General features: G+C 51.6%; 1 protein-coding gene across 9 annotated transcripts in view; it reads left to right on the top strand.

Annotated features, from left to right (window-relative positions):
- L3MBTL1 (L3MBTL histone methyl-lysine binding protein 1) overlaps nt 1-24479 on the top strand; it is a 38170-nt gene extending 13691 nt beyond the window's left edge. The window contains exons 8-23 of one of the 9 annotated variants that reach the window (XM_045804648.2): nt 2518-2606; nt 3127-3231; nt 4156-4291; nt 4602-4693; nt 5908-6059; nt 6456-6532; nt 7068-7153; nt 7334-7444; nt 7900-8014; nt 8851-8950; nt 9138-9335; nt 9426-9475; nt 13409-13566; nt 13988-14050; nt 17215-17309; nt 20746-24479. In XM_045804648.2, the coding sequence (XP_045660604.2) occupies nt 2518-2606; nt 3127-3231; nt 4156-4291; nt 4602-4693; nt 5908-6059; nt 6456-6532; nt 7068-7153; nt 7334-7444; nt 7900-8014; nt 8851-8950; nt 9138-9335; nt 9426-9475; nt 13409-13566; nt 13988-14050; nt 17215-17309; nt 20746-20956 (1838 nt within the window). In that variant the 3' untranslated portion in view covers nt 20957-24479. Of the gene's footprint in view, nt 1-2517; nt 2607-3126; nt 3232-4155; nt 4292-4601; nt 4694-5907; nt 6060-6455; nt 6533-7067; nt 7154-7333; nt 7445-7899; nt 8015-8850; nt 8951-9137; nt 13567-13987; nt 19833-20745 lie in introns of those variants that run through there. The other 8 variants (XM_087853567.1, XM_045804650.2, XM_087853569.1 and 5 more) reach the window with 8 other exon arrangements.
- The last annotated feature ends 1486 nt before the right edge of the window (nt 24480-25965 follow it).

Below are 25965 nucleotides of genomic sequence, written 5' to 3'. Positions count from 1 at the left end.
AAACAAGCAACGGAGCATTTCTGGAAGTCAAGAGAGGATCCATACTGCAGCTAGTCTATACCATACCTTGGGACACATTGTAAAACGGTGCCCTTTCTGAGCAGACCCAATTAGAAAAAGGCAACCTTTCTTCGTAGTAGACTCAGCCACATAGCTCAGCAAGGAGCCCCGGCTGTATTTCAGCCCACATTCACCCTCTTGGCTGGGCATCTGTGTCGAGCGCGAAAACAGTACAACCACACACAGGAGCTTTGGGACTTATTTGGTCTGGAGGATGTGCCTAAGAGCTCAGCCCATTGTTCACCGTGGAGAAAGGATATAGGCAACTGGAGGAGGCTAAGGGCTTGGTCAGGGAGGGGAGGACTAATCATGACTGAAAGGTTTAGCAGGCAGGCCCCTTTCCAGTGGATTCCGTTTAATCTCTTTTCTCATCTGTGAAAAGGATTACTATGAATCCTACCTATCTCCTCAAGACATTGTGTGAGGATCAAATGGGACCATGTATGTGAAGCGTCTGAGGCATCCCCGTACCCCCAGTTTCTGGGACCAGCCTTGGCACACAGGAAGTACCACTCAGTGGTAAAGGAAAGGTCAAGGTAAAGGGAAGTGGTGTTGATGACAAACTGTGAAGTCCGTATCCTTGTTATGCATCATAACTAGTGAAGAGAATCCAGATAAGTAAAGGCTCAGGGAGGCAAACGGCAAGGTTGGGGGTTCGGAGGTTAAGGGACAGAAGATGAAGTCAGAGGTCTGTGCTGTGGCCCAGGGGTCTTAGGACTTGGCCACTTTGGGGTATGGCCAATGGAAGATGAATTTGGGAGTTAGGACCAAGGAGTGGCAGAGGTGCCTGGTGAGATTGACAAGTGGCTCGTGGTATGGTTCAGGAAGAATGAGGAGCGAGTGTCGTCTAGAGAGAAGGGGATGGGTATTGTGAAGGACTGGTGATAGTAGTGGTGATTTGGAAAAAGTGAAGAGGTATCATACAGGATGATGTGGAACTGTAGTGGCAAGAGACAGAGAGACAATGCCAGGCCTGGCGTCCTGAAGCCTACTCTCTGCCCTGGTGTGCTCAGTATGTCTGGAGGAAGGCTGAGTGGGAGAACCGAGGGTCTCTTGAGGGAACACTGTAGGCGATGTGTTCAAGGGACAATCCGGATTTCACGCAGGACAAAGGATAGTGGGAAGCGATGTGCTCTAGGCTGGTGTGTCTGTATAGGTCTCTGAGAGAGTCTGATGGCTTGGTGGATCAGCTGATGAAGAAAATCCTTGCTTTGGTCCAGCTGGGTCAGATGGTTGGTGTCTCAAGGCTCAGTACAGTGACCAGGGAACACAGGCAGCCCCTAGAGAGATGCTTCTAGCCACTTAGGTTCCGACTAAAGAAGAGAGCTTCTCTGTGAGTGACAGAGCCCTCCACATCCGAGTGATCCACGGCGGTAGCCAAGTGAGCCAGAGCACGGCAGAGCTGGAATCCAGATAAGACAGACTTAATGGAGCCCTGGGAAGCCCAGAAACTCAAGACCAGAGCTTTGCATTTCGTGAGGATCTTTTACTCACAGCATCTCATTGACTCCTCCAAACGACTCCCTATGGTAGATGAAGTTGTCTGCTTATTGCAGATGACAAAATGGAGGCATAAAAGTTACTAGAAGAAGCTGGAGCTATTTACCCAAGGGATATGGATTGATTTTTGCAATTAGTTGCCTCTTTCACTGTCTGTGGCCCTCAGTTGAAGGCAGCCCAGGCTGACCTTGTGAGCCTACCTTACGCGTTGCCAGCTATTCTAGTTCTTAAAGGATGTTTCTCTTCTGTGCTATTAGCCATTGCAGGCTAACCTGAAGTTCCTGCAGGGGAATTCGTCTCCCCCCTCCCCAGGACCTGGAGGCTCCGAGGGCTGTAGGCCCTGACCGCAGCGTGTGTGCACATGCATGCGTGTGTGTGTGTGTACATGCGTGCACACATGGCGTACGTATGTCTGGGAGAGCCATAGAATCTGTCTATTCTTTGGGCACGCCAAGCACACGTATACGTACTTGTGTCTCTGTGTGTACCTCTGCGTGTTCAGAGGAAGAAGAATTGAAAAATGAGAGTTTCTCATTTCTGTGTGATCTTGCTCCCCCATTTCTCCCTCCTTCCATGTTTTCTCTCCCGTGAGCTTAGGTGGCACTGCGATGAAGTCCTCCGGCTCAGGACTTGTCACTCAGCTTTGTCAGAGAACAGGGTCCCTCTGTGACTGAGACTTTGTAACCTCAGTTACGTGCTCTGCAGTCCAAAGTACTTTTTCTGACAGTGGCCTGGGGATGAGGGCGGACAGAATTTGGCGTAGCCCCACTGGAGACGGAGGCTCGCCTGAGGTCTGAGCCCGTGTCTGGCGCCGTCATGGCTGGGAGGGCCCAGAGGGCAGCACGCAAGCATAGACGAGGGTTTGTTTGGGAGGTAAGGTAGAGTTGAGTCGGGGGACACTGAGAATAGTCTGTCGGGAGCAGTCCAGGGGTCAATCTGTCTGTCTCCTGTCCGCAGCATCAGGGGAGAAGAAGGAAGGCTGGTCATGGGAGTCCTACCTCGAGGAGCAGAAGGCTGTCACTGCCCCTGTCAGCCTCTTCCAGGACGTGAGTCGGATAATTTCTACCTGGGAAGAGCTTGTATGCCCAGTCCAGGAACTCACCACCAAATTCAGGCCTTCTGGTGTATTGTGTGTCTGCTATCCCTCAAAAAAAACTGGCGGAATGGAAGGGGGAGAGGCTGGTTAGGGTCCCAGAGTAGAAAAGGGCTCACTTTGAGAGGCTTTGAGGGTAGGAGGAAGTAGAAGGGTGGGACCCAGGCTCACCCATCAGTGCCCCTGTGGACTTTTGAATCCTGGGACCTTCTATTCTGGTCTGTACGCTGATCTTGCCATGGCTTGGGTAATATGGAGCCCTTAAGTCCAGCTCTGACTTAGCCCACATTTTTCAGAGGACCTGGAAGCTAGTCTGTCCTGCTCTGGATCCCTGCACTAAAGATCCCCAAATAAGTTACCCCTTTGGTAATATGAGGCGGGTGGGGCCTAAAGGCAGCTCCTTCACCCTAAGCCCACTAGGCAAGGATAAGGCTGGATGGAGGCTGGGTCCTCTCCAATCTGTGCGTTGACAGTACCAGGCAGTCACTCATACTAAGAATGGCTTCAGACCGGGCATGAAGTTGGAAGGCATCGACCCTCAACACCCGTCCATGTACTTCGTCCTCACCGTGGCCGAGGTGAGCAGAGACTTGCACCCACGTTGTGGCGATGTCTCTTCCAGTAGACTGACGGGGACTGCTGGGGGCATGGAGGGCCTGGCTTAGATGAGGGAGATGCTGCCCTGCCCTCAGAAAGCACAGTCTCCAGGGGCTTTGGTGGAACACACAGAAAGCTAAAAAAGGGACAAAAACCAAAGTATTGGGCAGGGTGACCATGCTGAATGCTGTATCCTTCAGTGCTGGGGGAGCCTAAGGAGGAGAGGTCCCGAGGGCAGGGATGTTGGTGTGTGTTCCAACCAAGATCTTGTCCTCTAGGAGCTCACAGTGTGGGAGTCAGTGAGATAAACACATCTGTGACATGCCACGGCAGGGGGGCGGTGGGGTTGGCCAACAGATGTTGAGCAGGGTGGCACGAGGGGGCAGAAGGAGCTTCGCAGAGGAAGGTCCTCCTTCCAAGCGTTGAGGGATAAGTTGTGAATGGGTAAGGTGTTCCAGGCAGAAGAGGCAAAACCAGCAAAAATACTGGGGCATGGAGCGGTGCCAAGTTCAAGGAGCTGCCATCAGCTTGGTGAGGTCAGAGCAGTGTGTGAGTGAGAGCAGTGAGAGACAGTAGCAGAAGGAAAGGCCATCAGGGGCCCTGAACAGGCCTGAGCCTTGGTAGGTGCCCTTGGGGTTCTGTCCAGGGCTCAAAGGGGCAGGAGGATGTCATAGACTCCACCTGTCTCACACCCAGAACTCAGGGCTCATGAGTACATGATCTGCCCTCATTGCGGGATGGGAGAGCACGGGGCCAGGTTCAGGATGGGGGGAAGAGCAGTGGGCTGGGGAACCTGCTAGCATTCAAGACCCTCAAGACCACCAGGCTGGGCCAGAAGAGGTGAGGGAAAGGGAGTGGGTGTTTGCTGGCATCAGAGTCCCTGTGGTTCCCTGTCATGGGGCTAGGTGTGTGGCTACCGCCTACGTCTGCATTTTGATGGGTATTCCGAGTGCCATGACTTCTGGATCAATGCCAACTCCCCTGACATTCACCCCGCTGGCTGGTTCGAGAAGACTGGGCACAAGCTGCAGCCCCCCAAAGGTAAGGCCTAGCTGCGTTGCTCACAGTGACCTTCCCTTCTTCCCCGTGGGTCCCCTTCCTTATTCCCCGTTCTACAGCTAGCCTCTCTTCATTGAATCCTACTCTGACGAGGCCCCAGGGCTTCTGCTTTGCCCTTGCCCTTGGGTGTCTACCCAGGTCACGTCCCACCTCAGCAGGGTTTCCCCGAGCAGGCTCTTGAGGGTTGGGAGGCCCTTGGGCCGTCCGGATTCTGTGCTTCAGTGTGGGTTAGGCCTGCCGTGGCCCAGCCTCTGTCTGCAGGGAGCTCTCCTCTTCCCCCCGAGGGGCCTAGGTTACAAGGAGGAGGAGTTCAGCTGGAGCCCGTACCTGCGCAGCACACGAGCCCAGGCCGCCCCCAAGCACCTGTTCGTGAGTCAGAGCCACGTGAGTGCCCCTGAGCGAGAGTGGACACCCACCCCCTGGGACAGATCCCTGCCGCTGGCCAGGCTGTCCTGACTCATCAGGAGGGAGCTCACCGGCCAGTGCTCTCAGCTTTGTTCTGGTCTGTCCCAGAGAACGGGAGGGGCGCTCTGGGCGGGCCAAGGGCCAGAGAGGGAGCTGGTTATAGGTTCTACCCAGTTTCCCCTCCACCCTACTGCAGAAACCCTCTCCTCCGAGCACAAGCAGGCTCTGTGAGTCCCTGGCCCACCATCTCAGCCGCCGTTCTCCTTTCTTGCTTTGGTTTGCTCTGCAGCTCTTGGTGTAAAGCCCAAGCCTCTGTTCTGGGAGCTGCTCTTTGGTCCCTTGACCAACACCATGGCTCTCCCACTCAGTCCCAATACTCACTGCTTGTCTTCTTCTCTGTTGAGGGCAGCTGGCAGCTTTATCCAGCAGTGGAAGTAGCTCCTGATCTCCAGCCAAAGGTCTGAGAGATTTAGGGAATCCCCATCCAAGTCGTCAGCATATCAAAAGTACAGGGTCCCCGTGGGTCAGAGGGCCACCGTGCTGTGCAGACTGGGACACTTAGTCCCCCAGCGAGGTCTGGCCCCGGGTTCCCAGGTGACTGGGGGTGGTCTACCCACTGTTAGAACAGGGAATGCAGACTTTGAGTCAAACTGTTCAAATCCTGGTCCCACCATTGACGAGCACTGTGGTCCTGGGCAAGTTATTTAACTTATAAAATGGGGATGATTGTGCCTATCTCATGGGTGAGATGCCAGCTTTTGAAGCTTATGCCTTCCTCCCCTTCCCCCACCTCACATCAACTCCTCCCTTCCAGCCCCCCACCGCTGACCCATCTGCCTCAGTGCCAGCTTGGCAGGCTCGTCCGGGGAAGAGAGGCTCGTGCTCACCCCGGCAGACCCCGGGGGGCAGAGTCTTGGGGGGAATGTGTAGCTTCCTGCCTGTCACTCAGCTTCCACCACAGTGAGGCCTCCTGGGAGCACAGCTTGGAGCCCAGAAGCTCCCACGTGGCTCAGGGCTGGGGGTTAGGATTCTGCCCTGGAGGGACCCTCTCTCTTAGCCGATTTTTCCCCTGTCCCCCCCACCCCACCCCAGGCGTGACTCCTAGAGAACCTACTCCTTCCTGTGCCAGGGGGTTCTGGGTTCGTGCTAGCCAGCCTGCACCTGGACATGGCAGCCCCTCTTCTTGCCCCCAGAGCTCTCCACCCCTGGGCTTCCAGGTGGGCATGAAGCTGGAGGCAGTGGACCGCATGAACCCGTCCCTCGTCTGTGTGGCCAGCGTGACCGACGTGGTGGACAGCCGCTTCCTAGTGCACTTTGACAACTGGGATGATACTTACGACTACTGGTAGTGGGGGTGCCCAGACTTGGCCTGGGGGTGAGGGGGTGGCCAGGGCCGGAGGCAGTACTTTCAGACCTCAGGCACCATGTGGCCCCTGACTGGTCCTGACGTTGATATTTGCTCCGGTCAGTCCTGTGGCTTTGATCTGTATCCTAAGAAACACAACGTAATATTAGATGTTTTATCTAAAAATACCAAGGTTAGGATGAGCAAGCCGCTGTATCTCATGCTTTTCCCTTCAATATTAGTCCTAGGGTTTGCAGTTAATGCTGCAGTTTTCTGACTTTTTTATCAGCCATCTGTGTAGCTGTCACTAAGCAGCAGAATGAAGGTGGGCACTGAAGCCATGCTGTCATCGTCCTCAAAGTGTCACTCGGGACAGTGAAGTATTCTCGGTTTCAGGTGTGACCCCAGCAGCCCCTACATCCACCCGGTGGGCTGGTGCCAGAAGCAAGGAAAGCCCCTCACCCCCCCACAAGGTGACCCTGCAGCCTGAGAAAATGCCCTTTCCTGGGCCTGGCCCCGCAGCCCTCTCCTCCCATCCCTTAGCAGTGCCTCATTAGCTGGGTCTTTAGGATCTGGGTGAGGGGACAGAAGTGTCCTGGAGCCTTATCTTCTTTGCTTGGGAGTTGAGAAGTCTTTGATGTTAGGAGAGACCTGTCAACCCCCGACTCTGTTGAGGTTTAAGGAAGAGAGTTAAATGACCCCCCTCAGCATGGGAGCAGGAGTCCAAAGCAAGGAAAGTTTCAGATGGGGCTGGGGCTGGAGCTGGAGCAGCGGGGCCAAGGAAGGGGAGTGGGAGCCAGGGTTCCCACACTGCCCTGTGAACTGTGGGGTGATGATGTGCTTGGTTCTGGTTAGCACCCCTCCGCCTGAGGAGCCCCTGCCAAGAGCTGGCTCTGGTGGTGTTGGGGGGGGGATTGTACCCCTTCCATGCTCCTGGTCCTGTTTGGGGAGAGAGAACTCCCGTCCTTTCCCAGGGTGCCTAGACATTGTTCTCATCCTCTCTTCCAGACTACCCAGACCCTGATAGCTTCTGTTGGGAGAAATATCTGGAAGAAACCGGGGCCTCTGCTGTGCCCACCTGGGCCTTCAAGGTGGTGAGTCAGCTCTCTCTGACTCAGCTGACCTCTGGGAAGGCATGGAGCACTCAGCCAGCCAAATGGAGTGCTCCCCCTTTGGCAGGCCACAATTTGTAAGGCACAGCACTTGGGCTCCCTCCTTGGGGCCTCGGCTCCACTGAGCTGGGCCTTGGCCTGAAGGCTATTGTCCCCCTGCAGCGCCCCCCACACAGCTTCCTGGTCAACATGAAACTGGAGGCCGTGGACCGCAGGAACCCAGCCCTGGTGCGCGTGGCCAGCGTGGAGGATGTGGAGGACCATCGGATAAAGGTGGCTCCAGGCCCCTTGGGCTAGGGGAGTGGACAGGTTATTTGGGCAGGAATTCTGTAGACTGGTTAGAGGTCAAGGGCATGGCATGAGCCAGACATAAAGGAGGCTGCAGGTTGTAGGGAAGAGAACTCTACGCTCAAGGTTGAAGTCTTGGGTCTCACTCTAGCCTCATCTGTGACTAATCTTTGTGGGCTGGGACCAGTCATTTCCCCTCTCTGAGCCTATCAAGTGGGCATGGATTGATGGAAGATGCCAGTAACTTAATGAGTGAAGCCCTTAAAAAATGTGGTGGTGGAGGTGGGTTATTGTGAGGTTGGCCACTTAGTTCTTCCAATCCAGGATGTTGCTTCTGACAGGTCCCAGGGACAGGGAGAACCTCCTGGAGCCTAGAGGACCTCCTGGCTGAGCCGGGCTCCATGAGAAACGCCTGACCTCCAATGGCCTTTCCTCCCCAGCTCCACTTTGATGGCTGGAGTCATGCCTATGACTTCTGGATTGACGCCGACCACCCGGACATCCACCCCGCGGGCTGGTGCTCCAAGACAGGGCATCCCCTCCAGCCTCCTCTCCGTGTGTACCCTTCTGAACCTCCCCTGCTGATGTCCGACCCCACCCTGTGACCTCTGACAGTCCCCCTCCTGTAGCTTGCCCAGGGGATTCTGACCGTCACGCACAGGTGGGCTCTAGTGCCCACACTAGAGCTCTGGGATCCCCCATCCTCTGTGCCTCAGTGGTCTCTGCTACACTGAGCCGTGCTTCTGGCTTCCCTAGTTGTTGGGTTTAGGCTACTGAGATGTGCAGGGGCAAGCTCGCTTAGGAGCGCGTGCCTAGGAGAGAGTTATGCACCTGGGGAGTTCCCTCAGCATCCAGCAGAGCCACACAGAGCAGACATTATGTTTGCTAAGGAAAGCAGGTTCCCTTAAATAAAATCCTGGTCCCTGCAGCTGGGGTGGGAGGTCAGGTAATCGGACCGCTCAGCTGCAAGACACATGGGGTGTTGATCCTTCTTGATTGTTCCTCCAAACATGAATAGTGCCTAAAGAAAGTTATAGAATGAAACAGGGAAGCAAACAGAGTAACATAATTGTGCCTGATGTGGCTTCCAAGCTGCCACCGTGCCCACTCCAGTTCTGAGTTGATCTTCTCCGCCGGGGTTCTCCTCTCAGAGACAGAGGGCATGGGCTGGGGTTTCAACAAAGTGTGTGAAAGCCAAGCCCTCATTCCCCAAAGAGGGGCAGATACTCAGTAGCAGGAAATGATGTCACGGTCTCGGTTAGGGTCCCCATAGCTGCGGAGCTAACTCCTAGGTGCTGACCTTCCCCACAGAAACTGTTCCTTCCCTTCCTGTCCCCATCCTATCCCCAACCCAGGACCCTATGCTAACTCTTTTCTTCTTCCTCCCCCAGGACCCAGAGAGCCCAGCTCTGCCTCTCCTGGGGGCTGTCCCCCACTCAGCTATCGCAGCCTGCCACACACTAGGACCTCCAAGTACAGCTTTCACCACCGGTGAGTGAAGGGCTCCTGCTAAGAGACCCTCGGGCATTGTTCAGAGAGGGGCTTTTTTACACCTTGGGTGTGTGGCCAATCAGGGTTCCTCAAAACACTCTCTGAATGGGGCCACTGTTGGGAAGGGCTCAGTGGGAACAAGTGCATTCAGCCCAACTTAAGCCTACTTCTTCTTCCTCTTCCCCAGGAAGTGCCCCACTCCTGGTTGTGATGGTTCTGGCCACGTCACAGGCAAGTTCACAGCTCACCATTGCCTCTCGGGCTGCCCACTGGCTGAGAGGAACCAAAGTCGGCTGAAGGCGGAATTATCTGACACCGAGGCCTCGGCCCGTAAGAGGAACCTCTCAGGCTTCTCCCTAAGGAAGAAGCCTCGCCATCATGGCCGGTGCGGAGGGCAAGGGTGCAGGGCCTCGTGTCCTCTTGGGCCAGGCCAGACACTGATTCCCTGCCATGGACCGGGTCCCTCTCTCTCCAGGATTGGACGCCCTCCAAAGTATCCGAAGATCCCACAGGAAGATTTCCCGAGTAAGTCCTCTACTCCCATGCCCTCCACAAAGTGTTCACAGTGAGTGCTTAGTAATTGGTGGGATGAGTCACGAGGGGGACCTAGAGGGGGCAACTGGAAGGGAAGCCGCGTCTTGCTTTCACATCCTTGCAGAGCACAGAGCAGTGGCGAGAGCACAGGAGTCCCTTCAGGTTCCAGTCCCACTTCACCCGAGACCTTATTGTGAGTCTGTATGAGACACAGAGCCTCTCTGGGCCTCGGGTTCTCCACTGTGCCGTGGGAGGATGCCCTCCAGCTCTGTTCCTCTGGATTCTAGGCCTCCTGCGAGGGAGGCCTGGCTTTCACTTTCTAGCGGTGTGACCTTCAGCAAGTCACTTAATATCTCTGAGTCTCAGTCTCATTCGAAGACATGAATAATACTTCTTTCAGGTGTCAAGTTCTTGAAATAATAGTACTTAGCAACAGTGCTTACTGAGCACCTGGCCCTCACAGGCATCCTGTAACGTGGACACCATTCTGTTCTGAGAGAAGAGGAATGGGAGGCTCAGAGGGTGCAGTCACTCGGCTTGTGCGGGGCAGAGCTGGGATTCAGACTCGGGTCTGACCTCTGCTCTGTGCTGCTGATATAACAGAGAGAGAGCCCCTAACCCAGACGTCAGTTTACCCCTCCATCTCCTTTGGCTTAGCTTGGGTGCCACAACCAGGTGCCACAGACTCGGTGGCTTACCCACAGGAATTTATTTTCTCACGCTTACAGAGGCGAAAAGTCCAAGATCAAGGTATCCACAGGGTTGGTTTCTTCTGAGACCTCGCTCCTGGCTCACAGGTGGCCACTTTCTGGCCGTGTCCTCCCGTGGTCTGCCCCTGTGTTTGTGTGCTCCCGGTGTCTCACTGCGCGTGTCCAAAATTGCTTTTCTTGTCAGGACACCAGATTGGATGAGAGCCCACCCTAATGGCCTCATTTGAACCTAATCACCTGTTGAAAGACCCTATCTCCCAATACAGCTGACCCTTGAACAGCAGGGGTTTGAACTGCGTGTGTCCACTTATGTGTGGATTTTTTATAGCACAGTACTGTAAATGTATTTTCTTTATGATTTTCTTAATAACATTTTCTTTTCTCTAGCTTCCTTTATTATAAGAATATAGTATATAATCCATACAACATACCAGATCTATGTTAACTGACTATTGATGTTACTGGTAAGGCTCCCAGTCAACAGTGGGGTATAAGTAGTGAAGTTTTGGGAGGAGTCAAAGTTATACGTGGATTTTTGACTGCGTGGGGTGTTGGTGCCCCTCAGCCCTACATTGGTCATGGATTAAATGTATAGTCCCCACTCAGAGGTACCGGGGGTGAGGGCTTCAGCATATGAATTTGGGGGGAACACAGTGAAGCCCCTACCATGCTCCAAAGGGAGGGACAAGGTGACTGAGCCTTCCACTGGGTGACAGAGTCACCCCACGTCTTCAGCCGCTGGCACGGGGCCTGATACACAGCAGGAGCACTAGGGACCTTGCCTTAGTTGAGTCGAATGCCCACCGTCTTTCAGGCTAGAAGAGACCATGGGACATCACCTGGGTCAGTGCACAGTTTGTGGGCGGGACTTAAGCTATTCCAGTTCTTCAAGAACAGTCTCTGCACCCTGCACCCAGACAGCATTTTACAGGCTGTGCGAGACCTCGGGAAGGTGACCCCCTCTCTGAGCCTCAGCTTGCTCATCTGTGCAATGCTGCTAATGTGCCCACCTCAGAAGGTGGTAGGAGGCTTCAGTGAAGAGGTCAAGTAAAGGGCTTAGCCCCAGTACCTACTGGTATATTAGCCCTGTGTGTGGCTGACCTCCTCGTACTGCCATTCCATACTCCTCTTGGTGGAAGCAGAAGGCACTTCCTGCAGCTTCGGGCTCGAGTGAGGAGAGGGTTGGCCAGCCTCTGGCCCTCAGAGTGAGGACTTCTGGGGATGGGACTGTAGTGGGCGCCTCTTTTACCCAACTGTGGGACCTGGCCAGCTTCTCATCCAAGGCCAGGTTCTGACCACCAGAGGGCGCGTGCCTGTGTGTTCATTCCAGAAACATCCTGAGAACTCAGGAAGTCAAGTCTTTCCAGAGACTGAGGCTGTGGCCCAGAGAAGGTGAGGAAGGGCTTACCCAATAATAATAATAATAATAATAATAATAATAATAATAATAATAATAATAATGCTATAGGCTGAATGTTTGTGACCTCCCCACAAATTCATATGTGAAACTGAATCCCCAGTGTAATGGTATTAGGGGGTGGGGCTTTGTGGAGTTGATTAGGTCATAAGAGTGGAGCCCTCACAAATGGGATTAGTGCCCTTATAAAGAAGACCCCAGAGGGCTCCCTTGCTCCTTCCACTGTATGAGGACCCAGGGAGAAGCTGGCTGTCTGTTAACCAGGAAGTGGGTCTTTACCATGTACCAGATCTGCTGATGCCTTGATCTTGGACTTCCCAGCCTTCATGACTGTGAGGAATACATTTCTGTTGTTTATAAGGCCAAAAAACAAAAACAAAACCCCACACAAAAACCCAGCAGCTTCTAACCTGCCCCTAGTTGGCTTGCCGTTTGATAGGACACCCTGACTGCCTGGGAGAGCTCCCATCCTGTGCTCTGGGAAGGAAAGATAAGGAGCAAAGCTTCCTACAGCCTCTTGGCCTTGTCCCCCAAGACTCCTCAGCGGGTGCACGGAGAACCAGAAACAGGACCTCAAAGGCAGGAGGCCAAACCTGTGGCCGGGAGATGAAGCACTGGTGGCCGAAGCTGCCAGGGGAGAGGCTGCCCGTGCGGCCGGCGGCGCTGAGAGCTGGCTGAGCGGTGCACGGTAGCAGTTTCCTCCTGCTGCCGAAGGCTGGGCTCGGGTCTGACGAGCAGGGATGGCAGCAGGCAGGAGGGAGGAGCTGCAGAGGACAGCAGGTGCGGCTGCTAATAGGATCCCAGAGGCTCGGGGGCTGGTTGTGAGGTGCAGAGTCAGGGTAAAAGGCTGAGGCTAAGGGGCCAAAGGGTGAGGGAAGGACAGTCTGTGACGAGCAGGGAAGGGCCCGTGAGAAGGGGGCCATGGCGAGCTGCAGCCACGTGTCTAGAACTGGCGCCCAGTGAACAGCAAAGAGGCAGCTCTCTTGGACTATGGGCAGAGAGAGGCAGGGCAAGCCCCAGGGGACAGTGACCACATGGCTCAAGGCCTGCCAAGGCTGGTGAGGTAGGCAGGGGCCAGGCTTGTCAGAGCAGCAAAGGGAGTTGAAGTCCAGGCAGGTGAGCGCCAGGCCTGGCCAGGGAGGAGGCCCAGCAGAGCAGCACCACTCGTGAGATCTTCTCGCAGCCGAGGCTGGAGGCCAGGAGCCAGGACTGCAGGAACAGATCGGGAGGCAGAGCGGCAGGCAGCGTGGAGTTGGCAAGCGGGTCAGAGATCACCTTCTAGGTGCCAGAGTACGCAGGGGGCCAACCGGACCAGGCTGGGGTGGGGGAAGGGGAGAGGAACAGAGCTGGAGGCAGGGACAGCAGCTTGCAGGGTGGGTTCCCACACAGAATTCACCGGACTCTGAGACAATTGGTCAGGCCCCAAAAAGTCTCAGGAAAAGGAGGGCAAACAGTTGGGCTTTTGCTGCCGGGGCTGAGCTTCTTGGCTGTTGGAGGCCATTCTGATGCGGGGTATCTAGCGAACGGTCGGGAATGCTACGGCATCTCCTTGTGGGGCCCAGGGTGAGGTAGCCTAGAGAGATGGGGCTGGCGTCGTTCCTAACAGCTGACTCCCGAGAGTCTGTAAAGTGAGGGACTTACTTAACCAGGGGGAGCAAGCAGTGCCTCCCTCCCTCGTGGCTCTGCAAGACTCTCAGAAGGGGGCCGTGGCCCTCCCGAGGGACATGGGTATGAGCGGGCCTCGGGGACCAGCCCAGTCCTCAGCATCAGCCTGCCAGCCTCTGCCTCTGCCTGCAGCACTAGCCACCGACGCCATGCACCAGTCCCTCTTCATGTCAGCCCTGTCGGCCCACCCTGACCGCTCGCTCTCCGTGTGCTGGGAGCAGCACTGCAAGCTCCTGCCAGGAGTGGCGGGCATCTCGGCCTCGACAGTTGCCAAGTGGACCATTGATGAGGTGAGAGCGAGGACCTGTCCCTGTTCCTCTCCCCTACTTTGCCTTCTCACCACACCCTGCAGGAGGGCTCAGGAAAGGCCATGGTCAGGCCGAGGTGGACACTGCTCCTGACACCATCTGCTGCCCCACCCTCCTGTCCACGGTTGGTGCCTGGCAGGGGCTGAGACATGGTTCGCTAGGCCTCCCCTGGCGGATGCGGGGAGGGACGTGCAGCTAGTTCACATGCAAGTCTAGTAGGAGAGACACTTCACCTGGGCCCCACCTTGCTCACTCAGCGGCAGAGACACAAGGATCCTCTTAGGCTAATAAGAAAAACGACACCATCAAAGCCCAGAGAGCACCAAGTGCACTTGGGCCTGCCTCCCCCCTGCACTCCCAAGCCCCCATCCCCTTGGCAACACGTGCTTCTCTGGTTTCTAAGGTCTTCGGCTTCGTTCAGACCCTGACCGGCTGTGAGGACCAGGCACGACTCTTCAAAGATGAGGTGAGGTGCAGGTGCAGAGTGGGGACAGAAGGGTCAGTCACTGAGGCGACAGGGAGCAGATGCCCTCAGCAGCGCTGCCCCCTGCTAGGGAGGGCCCTCTGTTGTCCTGCCTGTGGGAGACTGGTCACAGTGACCCACGTCTCTGGGAAAAATCTGGTATGGACCGTGGCCCAGCTTGCAAACCCTATGTTCAGATCACCGCAGGAAGGAAAATGCCTCTTGGAGACAGGGCTCCATTCACTCCTCTGCTCTCCGCCCAGTTTGTCTTCCAAACCTAGCTCACTAGGGACAGTAAGTTAAAGTGGGTCTTGAATGGCATAGGTCTGCCTTTCACAGCAAGGATCCTAACCTATACTTAATACCAAGACCCAAAAGCTTACCAAGGATAAGAAGCAGTGAGTTGTACATAAAAGAACCCTAGCTTTACAGACAGTGTGGGTGTGAATCCCAGTGCTGCCAGTTTGAGCTCTTTACTATGTCTGAGTCTGCATCTTCTTATCTATAAAATGAGATAAAACAGGTACTATGAAGGCTATAACGATGACAACATTGCAGGGCCATTGTGAGCATCGGAAGTGATGAATGGATCCTTGTACCAGAATGTCCAGTATAATTGTATCGCTAGTCTGCTATAAAATAATACACAAATCCTATCAGTATTTAAGAATGCCTGGAACAGTGGGGGCTCAGTGGTGGTTCTGACTCTTAATAGTCGTCCGTAAGTCCTTAAGTAAAGAACTTTATCATGACTCTCCTAACTTACGCAGTTTGAAACTGGAAGGGACCTTGGGGTTTGTTTACATCTTCCTTCCAAAGAATACACGCATCCATCTGCCTACACCCAGGAAAGCATAGTCTCAGCTCCCCATAGATGGCCCCTGCAGGTCAGGCGCCCATAAGAAAGAAGTCTGCTCCTGTTCCCCCGAGAAGAATCTCTTTATCCAGACCCAACAGCCAGTTCTTCATAGTATCCTCGTGTGGCGGAGCTCACAGACTCCGCCCCACTCTGGGTGCTTGCCTCCTGGGCTGGCGATCTTACTCAAATGTATGTGTTCAGAGCTGTACCCTGGTTTCAGGTGCCTTCTGACCAGCACAGAACACGCTGGTTGAGTTCTCCCGTACGTGCTTTTTGGTCTTGTTTTTAAAAGGCCTTTATTCTTATAGAGCAGTTTTAGATTGACAGCAAAATTGAGAGGAAGGTACAGAGATTCCCCATCCGCCCCCCCACCATGCCGAGCCTCCCCTCTTACCCCCCGCCCCTTATCAGCCGCACTCACCGCAGTGACACACTTGTTAGAATAGTTGAGCCAATGCCAGGATGTTTTTTAATGGAGATAAAAATGTACATGGAGCAAAATCCACGCATCTTCAAAGTACAGTTCCACGAGTTTTGTGAGATGTATACACCCTGAACCCAGTACTTCAATCAAGATATAAAACATTTCCGTCCTACCAGAGAGTCCTTTCTTGGCCCCTTTGTCAGTCCCTGCCCTCATCAGCAGCCCCTGTTCTAATTTCTAGCACCCTACGTTAGTTTTACCTGTTCTTGAACTTCCCATGAATGGGGGTACAGCTTTTATTCTTTGGTGTCTGTCTCTTTTCACTCGGTGTACTGTTTCTGACGTTCACCTGTGTTGCTGTGTATACCAGGAGTCTGTCCGTTTGTATTGCCGAGTCGTGCTCCGTTTTATGACTAGCCCGCACTTCTCCTATTAATGCATATTTGGGTTGTTTTCTCTTCCCCTAGATACAAACCCTATATATTTTTTTTCTTTTTTCTTTTTCCTTTTTTTTTTTTTTAGCAAAAATTAAGTTTGCTCTATCTACATTGTAGCCACCAGTTTGGAGGTCATGAAAGTCCCCAAGTGCCTTTTATATCAATTACCCATTATAGTCTAACCACATTTTCCAGTTTGTTACTTGTACCACTGGATTTTTTTTTTTATTAACCTAATGTAAAACTCTACATTTATCCCTATTAAATGTTATTTTGTTGGTTTCATAGTCTCATTGTTTTAAATCTTGATTCTGTCATCTCTGATATCAGTAAGCCTTTCCAGTCTCATGCAACTTGTCATGTGATAGCCAAGCCACACCTTCACCACCCCTGTTTCACGAGATAGAACCGGGTGGCTCCCATTAGACGCCTTCCCTCCTCTAGTCATGAATCAGGGCTCTCTGAGTGCAGTCGTTCAGCCAACCCCAGAACCACGCAAGAGTTTTGTCCTCCAGCATCTTCCCCTGGTCAGAGCACCTGCTGCGTATCTCAGCTCAGCATGGTCTGGGAAACAAAAGCAGTGGCCAGCAGGGGCACAGAGTGGACCGCCAGCATCAGATGGAGTCTCAGTGGGGAGCAGGACCTTTGTGAGGGCCGAGGAAGACCTTTCCCAGGATCTGGTCCGTGCTCCAGGGAGTGGCCTTTGTCGGGCTGAACCGATGCATTCAGACACACACGTCAAGATTCTCTCCGGCCGGGACACAGACCAGTCATTAGAGGGATGTGTCATGAGTGAGAAATTAGGGCAAAGCGGACGGATGGTCTCGTGGGTAGTCAGTCCGTCCAGTCTGGCGGTTGGCCCTGATGGTGCTAAGGAAATTCTTCCCAGATTCAGACTAAATCACTCTCCCGTCCTCTCTCCCCCCAGCACCGCCCCCACAAGAATAGCTCGTAGGTGACACTGTGTACATCACACCGCATCCCCTGCGCGTGTCCACAGTGTCTGCGTGTTGACCTGCCAGCAGCACAGACACTGACCCAGGGCTTTGTGGGGGCAGCGCAATAGCAGGTGTTTTGAGGCGCTGTCTGTGAGGACTCGGAAGACGTTAAGCACACACACACTGACATCAGACCAGGCAGCAGAAAGAGTATGTGTGTGAACGTGGGGCAGCCAGCGGAGATCTCTGTCCTCTGTCCCCATTGCTATCTTCCTTTTTTCCTTTCTCCCTCCCTCCTCTCTCCTTTCCCTTCCTCTTCCCATCTCTGTCCTCCTCCCTGCCCCCCACACATCCTTGACTCCGATTCTCTTTCTCCCCTGCCCACTCCCCACACATACCCCACCTCTCCGCCACTCCTTCCCATGGTCCTCTCCACCTTCTCCGCTTTCCACCTCCCTCCCCCCACCCCTCAGATGATTGACGGCGAGGCCTTCCTTTTGCTGACACAGGCGGACATTGTGAAGATCATGAGCGTCAAGCTTGGTCCGGCCTTGAAGATCTATAACGCCATTGTCATGTTCAAAAACGCCGATGACACCTTAAAGTGAGTGGCTCAGGGCTGGGCTCACCTCCCGCCCAAGCTGGGCCTCCCTCCGCAGCTGATGCTTCCTTTCCGACTTGAGTTCCTCATATCCCACCCATACCCCTGCCACCCTCTACGTCTTACCAGGGGTGGTCCTCCTTCTCTCCGGGGCTGCTTCCTACAAGGTACGTAGGAGTCCTAGCCCCTGAGTCCTGGGGCTCATCCGCCACCAGGCACACCAGTGAGGGTGTGACTGGGCTGGGGGAACATTACCGGTGCAGTAGATTGGAGGGGCCCTGCCTCCGGCTGACTTATGTGATCACCAAAGGGTCTTTTTCTTAGTGGTTAAGGACAGTCTGGTAGAACGTCAGTCCTCTGGTCAGAGGCTCATTTCTTTTGGGCCTCTCTCCGTGCTTTTCTTTCCTTGGCTCTGACCAAGAAGTGACCCAGCCACAAACATATGTACTCATTCTGCTGTCTGGTTTCCTGGGCAGGACCTTCAGACATAGCCCACACAGACCCCACTGGCTCTTCCCCCTTAGATGGGTGGGCTTCAGAAACAGGTTGTCATAGGATCCACTGGGAGTCTCTGGCTGCATTTCTCCCTTTCGCTCAGAAGTGGGGGATTCCAAGCCAGGATGCCTTCCTAAGCATGCCCTGTTCCGGATCAGCTGGCATTTTAGTGGGCCACGCCAAGCCCTGTTTCCAGCAGAGCGGGTGGTTAGAGCCTGTTTTACCCGCGCAGAAAAGGTTAAGGCTCCACATATGTTCCCCATATACCCTTCCCGGGAGCCCAAGGGTATGTCAGACAATCTCGGGTCTTTGGCCAGAGGGGCAGCTCCAGCAGGCATCATGGTCCCTGAAGCTGGGCATAGCATCCTTCCCTGCAGCCAGGGATCTCAGCCAAGGTATTGCCCACGCCTGCCAGGCCTCCTGCCATGGGAATGTGCCGCTCTGACTAGCACACATACCTCACAACATCACTTTCGACCTGTCCCTTAAATGTCTTGCTTTTAAGGAGTCTTACAAAACCCACTTGAAGTTGGGAGTTGGGAAGGTGAACTCTTCTATCTTTGAATTCTCTGTGTCCCGTAAGCCTTTCTTACTACTCTCCATCCGTCTTGCACTGCCAGCCAGATGCCTCCCGGGGCTCTGGGACTTTGACCTTTCTGTCCAAGTGGGGGCCTAGCCTCCACCGAGCCACTGCCAAACCAGACAGGGTGGGGAAGAGGCAGAGGGCCCGGCAGCAGCTGGCCCCACAGGAGGTGAGGAGCAGCTGCCAGGCTCCCGTGGCCCCAGGTGCTGCGAGGGGCCTGCAGGGTGCGGAGCCAGGCCCCTTTCCTCAGTCACATGGTGTGTGTGTGTCCCCAAGGGACCCTCAGGAGTGTTTGACAGGTGCATCTGTGAGGCTCAGTGTTGGGAAAATGTCAAGGGCTATTATTGTTAAAATATGAAGCTTTATCTTCCCTATAAAAGTGGGACACCCAAAGCTCTGTTGATTTCCTGCTGCAGTCCGGTAGGTGACCCTCTCTCACACGGGCCCAGACAGCTCTGCGGGGGCAGCCATTCAGCTGCCCCGCTGAACTCCCATAGGACTGCTGATGTTCCTTCCCATTCGGCCCTTAGAGGCAGCTCTGAGCACAACCTTTGTGGGAAGAAAGTGGGCAGGCCCTGCCTCCGGCTGAGGCTCCGGTTTTTAGAGGTTGCATTGCTGCTCCCTTGGCCAAGAGTCAGGAGGAGCCAGCCTGAGCCTCTCTCCCTTGGTTCGCTTGGGTGGTGGCAAAACTCACCAGCTCCTTGGCCTGGTCCGCTCCTCTTTGAAACTGAGGAGAGACTGGCTTTGTGGTGTAAGGAGAGGGAAGCAAGGACGCACAGCTGCGGGACCTCACCACTCCCGGGGAGCAGGGCTGGGACAGCTGTGCCACACGGTTCTGCCAGCCACAGTTCTGCCAGCCACAGTTCTAGCACTTGCCTACGGGAAAGGCAGGCCGGACTCATGAAGGGCCTTGAGAAAAGGGCCCCCAGGCCTCCGAACTTGGAGACCTCAGCACTTCCTGCACCAACGTCAAACTCTTTGGAAAGAAACCAGAGACATGGGGAAAGCAGTCTGCCCTTCTGCCCCTTCACCCGCATCCTGTCCCCAGATGAGATCTTCCCACGTTGACGGGGGTGCAGGTGGAGGGAGGGAGTTGGTGCCACTGCCCTGCTCTCGGCAGCAGACACCGCTTACACTTTGGCCCGGGGCAGCTGCACCCAACCCTGGCTTAGGTCAGTGAGGACCTTTCTGTTTAATTTCTGAAGCAGAGAGAATGATCCCAGAGTTTGAAAATGAAGCCTGTTTGCACTTTCATTCACATGCACTTTGGTGGAATTGTTTTTGTACTTTTCGTGTGTGGGCGCACGCACGCGCATGGACGTGCATATGTGTCTTTAAGAGAATCTCTGGCTTAAGATAAAGTGACTCTTGACTCTTACGGGAGAAAAATTTACAAACTGGTGTTTTGTCAGTGTATTGAAACAACATAAATAAACTGAACATCTGGATGATATGTAGTCAGAATCTGTTTCTATTTTCATGGTAAAACATCCAGAAAACACAAAACGAATAGCAATAGTGCCATTATTGAAGAGAACAGAGCATTCTCTTTGTTGTTGGGGGTCCTCATTCTATTTTTAAAGATAAGAAACGAAGTATAAAGATAAGTGGGTATACTTGTCTACACTGAGAAACATAAACAATAGGAACCCCCAGAAAACAGCGTGGAAAAGGCTGGATCCTTGACAGTTTATAAATGGATGGGGCAGAAAATTCAATGAAGCCCTCCAGTTTTTAAAATAACATCAAACTGGGACGCCTGGGTGGCTCAGTCGGTTAAGCATCTGCCTTTGGCTCAGGTCATGATCCCAGGGTCCTGGGATCGAGTCCCTCATCTGGCTCCTTGCTTTTCCCTCTGCCTGCCACTCCCCCTGCTCGTGTGCACTTGCGTTTGCTCTCTTTCTGATAGATAAATAAATGAAATCTTAAAAAAATAAAATAACATCAAACTTGCAGGTAGGAGATGCCAAGTTGAACAGTTAGACTCTGTTAAGTTTCCCAGAGACTGTGAGCAAACGGAAAAGTGGCAGAAATGCCCTGTCCAATCACATCAACCCCCTTCTTGTCAGTATCCTTAATTTCTTTGCCCTGCTGCCCTTCCAGACTACGCAGCTAGAATACCAACCACCAAGCTGTCCAAGCCCATCTTCTCCACACCTTTACCAGGAGCTTATCTGACTAAGGCAATTGGTGCTACAGTTGAATGATGTTCTCCGGCTCCAGTGTGGACCCTCAGGGCTGCCCAGGAAGCAGCTGGGTTTTTTAAGGGGTTACCTCTGATTTCCCTTTCCATGCTCCTCAAATGCCTGCCCCATTACCCTCCCTGTTGTCTCAAATATGTGTTCATCATCTATATTACAGAGAAAATGGAAGTCATCAGAAGGAGTACACCCACCTTCCTGCCGCCTCATCTGCCAGTCTCCTCCCACCCATATCCATCCTTCCTTCTTTCCTACCCATCACAGTAGAAGAATTGATACTTCCACTTGTGGAAGCTATTCCTCTACCGGCCATGGCCGCTATAAAAGGAAAAGAAACATCGAGAGGCAAGAAAGGACTTGGAGAAATTTAAAATTGATTGCAGAGATAATTCAACACACGGGTTGAAAGATAAAGTTGAAATTGCTTGGAAAGTAGAAGAAAAAGACAAGGAAATGAAAAATGGGAAAGAATAATAAAATTAGAGGACTAGCTGGAGGTCCAATATACAACTAACAAATGCCAATAAGAGAGAACAGAGAAATTCTATATATATATATATATATATATTTTTAAACATTTTTTAAAAAGTAAATTTCACAGAGTGGAAAGATACTAGTCTCCAAACTAAAAGGTTACACTGAATGCCCAACACAATGGATATAAAAGGAATGACACTAAGCTACATTATTGTGAAATATCAGAATAATGAGAACAAAGAGAAGATTTAAAAACTTCCAGAGAATAAGGTCTCATCTAGAGGAACATGAATCAATAGCATTGAACTCCATGGCAGTGTTGGAAGCAAAAGAGTTCAGCAACATCTTCACCATTCCAAAGGAAAATTATTTCCACGCTAGAGTTCTGTACCCAGCCAAATGTGAAGGCAGAACATTTTCAAACATACAGAGTTTAACTTTTATCCCCTGCGAACCTTTCCTCAGAAAGACACTAAAGGATGTGCTCCATCAAAATGAGAGAATAAGAGGCGCCTGGGTGGCTCAGTGGGTTAAGTGGTTAAGTATCTGCCTTCAGCTCAGGTCGTGATCCCAGGGTCCTCTGAGCGAGTCCTACATCAGGCTCCCTGCTTAACAGGGAGTCTGGTTCTCCCTCTGCTCTCCCCCCTCCCAGTTCATGCTCACTCTCTCTCTTCCCCTCACAAAAATAAATAAATAAAATTTTTTTTTAAATGAGAGAATAAGTCAAAAAAGAGGAAGATTCCAAAAATGCAAGGGTAGTTCAAAATAAGAAAGTCAGTCTATGTAATACATCACATTACTAGAATGAAAGAGGAAAAAATACGATCATCTCAATTGATGAAGAAAAGGCATTTATGAAAGTCCAACACCGTTTCACAGTAAAAACAGAAAACTGGGAAATAGAGGGGAACTTTCTCAACATGATAAAAGGCATCTTCAAAAAAACCCCACAGCTAATATCATACTCAGTGATAAAAGACTTTCTTCCTAGGATTAGAACAAGACACGGAAACCCACTTTCACCACTGCTTTTCAGTATTGTACTGGAAGTTCTCACCAGAGCAATTAGATAAGAGAAATGAGGGGCACCTGGGTGGCTCAGTGGGTTAAGCGTCTGCCTTCAGCTCAGGACATGGTCTCCGGGTCCTGGGATGGAGCCCCAGGTCAGCCTCCCTGCTCAGCGGAGAGTCTGCCTTTCTCCCTCTCTCTCTCTCCCTCTGCCCCTCCCACACCGTGTTCTCTCTCTCAAAAAAAAAAAAATAATCTTTAAAAAAATTTTTTTAGAAAGAGAAATAAATAAAGGGCACCTAAATTGGAATGGAATAAGTAAAACTATTTCTATAAATGGATGACATGATCTTATATACAAAAAAATCCACAAGCAATCTGCTAAAGCCAATAATTTAAGCAAAGATGCAGGGTATAAGATTAACGCACAAAAATCAAGTCACTTGTGTTTCTATAACACCTGCAACAAACAATCCAAAAAGGACAGCAAGAAAGCAATTCCACTTACAAACAGCATCTAAAGGAATAAAATACCTAGGAATAAATTTAAAGGAGGTGAAAGGCTTATATACTAAAAGCTACACACCATTGCCGAAAGAAATTAAAGAAGACCTAAATAAATGGAAAGACATCTGTGTGCATGTCTAGGAAGACTTGAGATTGTTAACATGCCAACACTACCCAAAGTAACCTACAGATTCAAACCCCATCAAAATGCCAATGACCTTCTTTGTAGGAATGGAAAAGCCAATCCTCATAGCCATATGGACTAGCAAGAGGACCCTAAAAGCCAAAACAATCTCGAAAAAGAACAAAGTTGGAGGACTCAGATTTTCTGATTTCAAAACTTACTGCAAATATAAAGTAATCAAAACGGTGTAATACTGGCATAAGGACAGACATAGAGACCTATTGGAGAGAATTGAGAGTTCAAAAATAACCCCAAACATCTATGGCCAATTGATTTTTGAAAAGAGTGTTCACTCAATGGGGAAAGAACAGTCTCTTCATCAAATGGTACTGGGACAACTGGATCTCCACATGTGAAAAAAAATGCAGTTAGATGCCTACCTTATACCATATAAAAATGGAACTCAAAATGGATCAATGACCTAAATATAGGAGCTAAAACCACGAAGCCCTTAGAATAAAACTTAGAGGTAAATCTTTATGACTTCGGAATTGACAGTGAAGTCTAAATGTGACACCAAAAACACAAGCAACAAAAGAAAAAGACAAGCTGAAGTTCATCGAAATGAAAAATTTCTGTGCATCAAAGGACTTTATCAAGAAAGTGAAAAGACAACCTATGGAATGGGAGCAAATACTTGCAAATTATCCATCTGACAACAGTTCAATATCCAGAATATAGAGAGAACTCCTAAAACTAAACAAAGACAACCCCCCCCCAAAATGGGCAGAGGTCTTGCCTAGACCTTTCTCCAAAGAAGATGTACAAATGCCAACAAACACATGAAAAGATGTTCAACAGCATTTGTCATTAGGGAAATGCCAATCCAAACCACCATGAGCTACCACTGCGCACCCCCCGGGATGGCTGTCAGCACAAAACTGGAAAACAACAATTGTTGGCAAGGGTGTGGAGAAACCACTGGTTGGAATGTAACAGGTTGGAAAACAGGTTGGCTGCTTGAGGAGGGGTTTGCTTTCTCAAAAAGCTAAACCTAGAATTACATTACTCAGAAATCCCGCTCCTAAGTATACGCCTGAAAGATCTGAAAGCAGATGCTTGTTGCCAGTGTTCACTGCAGCATTATTCACAATAGCCAAGAGGCAGAAAGAACCCAAGTGTCCGTCGATAGATGAGTGGGTAGACAAAACTTGGTCTAGCCCTACAACTGAATATTATTCAACCATAAAAAAGGATTACACAACATGGAAGAACCTTGAAGATGTGGTGCCAAGTGGAATAAGGCAAGCACAGAAGGACGAATACTGCGTGAGTCCACTTACAAGAAATATCCAGAATAGGCAGGTCCCTAGAGACAAAAAGTAGATTGGAGGTTACCAGGGGCTGGGAGGAGGGGGAATGGACGGTTACTGCTTAATGGCTACAGAATTTCTCTTTGAGGCGATGAAAAGGTCTTGTAAATAGGTAATGATGGTAGGTGTACAATATTGTGAATGTACCCAACGCCACTGAATTGTTCAGTTAAAGATGGTTGAAATTGGGGGCGCCGGGGGGGCTCAGTCAGTTAAGCGTCTGCCTTTGGCTCAGGTCATGGTCCCGGGGTCCTGGGATCGAGTCTTGTGGGGCTCCCTGCTCAGTGGGGAGCCTGCTTCTCCCTCTCCCTTTGCCCCTCTCCCCCCACCCCTAGCTACCACGCTCATGCTCTCATGCTCTCTCTCTCTCTCTCTCTCTAGCTCTCTCAAATATATAAATAAAGTCTTTTTTAAAAGGTGGTTGAAATGGCAAATTGTGTTAAATAGATTTACCCACAATTCAAAATTAGGAAAAAAGAGAGAGGGAGAGAGGGAGGGATGGATGGAGGGAGGGAGGAAGGAAGGAAGGAAGAAAATGTAGGATCCAAGAAACAGGACATCCAACAAGGAGAGAGATGAAGGGAACTTGCGGAGTGATGGGGAAAGGAAGGGCCAGGTTGACAACTGAGCAACTGTCCAGGTGAGAACAGAAGAATATGAAAGGCTCCAGGAAGGATGAGAAACAAAACAAACAAACCAAAACTGACGTATTATTGTATGAAGAGGATATTTTCAGCTCTACCAGAGTTTAAGAGAAGTGTGTGTGTGTGTGTGTGTGTGTGTGTGTGTGTGTGTATTCAAAGTTTCAAGCCGTCAAAGAAGGCAGTATTAACTTTAGGAAAAACAGAAGTGTGTATTCGGATGGGCGAGATCTGAAGATTCATGTTCCACAGTAGAAAGGAATCCACCTGATAATGTTTAAAACCAAAAGGAATAACAGGATAATCAGACAAATGGATGTAAATACCAAAGGAAGCAGCTTTTAAAACGTTGAGAAATGGAAAAGAAACTGATCTTTTTCATTATCTACGTTCTAGTCCTACTTGATTTTTTAAATTTTTGTACATTCATCCATTTCTAAAAAAAAAAATTCCCAAGAAACCTGGGGGCCCGTCTCTGGCCTATGTGTGAACTCCATTGGCCCAGAGGTCCTGCGTCCAGCTCGTGCAGGTGATAGATTTTTCCCTACAGATCCTACGCCCCTTATTCCCTCTGCCTGTGGATGAACCTAAAGGTGTGAGAGGGAGGGTGTGTGCAGGTGGGGGAAGTGGTGGGAGTGTGGGCAGGGGACCCGACAAAGCACAGAAAAGTGGGCTGAATGTCAAGGTGGAGGGAATATTCATGGAGGTGGGTGCACCTTGGTTCAGGCTCCAGCTCCCCTTCTCATCCCTGAGAATGTGTCTTTGGCCTTCACACCCAGACAAGAGTCCAGCCAGCCAGTGGAGAGGAGGGAGAGGAAGGCACTGGGAGGGAGGGGGGCAGGGGAGGGGGCAGGAGGAGGAGGCCAGGGAGGAGGGGGCCTCACCGCAGCAGCCGCCTCGCTGTTTTCCGCAGCAGCATCGTGGAGGGGAAGGGCAAGTTTAAGCACCGCTGATAGCCCTGTCAGCCGGTACCACTTTTTACAGTAACTTGGTAGATAGGTCAAAATTAACCCAGCACTCCCCCCTGCAGGAGTTTATCAGACAGAAGCAGGAGGGCAAGGCCACAGGAAATTAGCCCCACGAGGTTCTCTGCGGCCTTGTTAGAATTATTGTGAAATTGGTAGCAGCCTAAACGTCCAAAAGCAAAGGAACAGTAAAGAGGGAACAGGGACAGGGACATTAATTCCACATTATACAACGTGATGCAGATGTTTAAAAAAAAAAAAAGCTGAGTCTCTCTGTGTTGATAT

The sequence above is a fragment of the Ursus americanus genome, chromosome 22 (assembly GCF_024610735.1).
Source record: "Ursus americanus isolate L20-20 chromosome 22, mUrsAme1.1.p, whole genome shotgun sequence".
Lineage (NCBI taxonomy): Eukaryota > Metazoa > Chordata > Mammalia > Carnivora > Ursidae > Ursus > Ursus americanus.
Note: the sequence above shows the minus strand (reverse complement) of the source record. Positions and strands in the feature narration are given on the sequence as shown.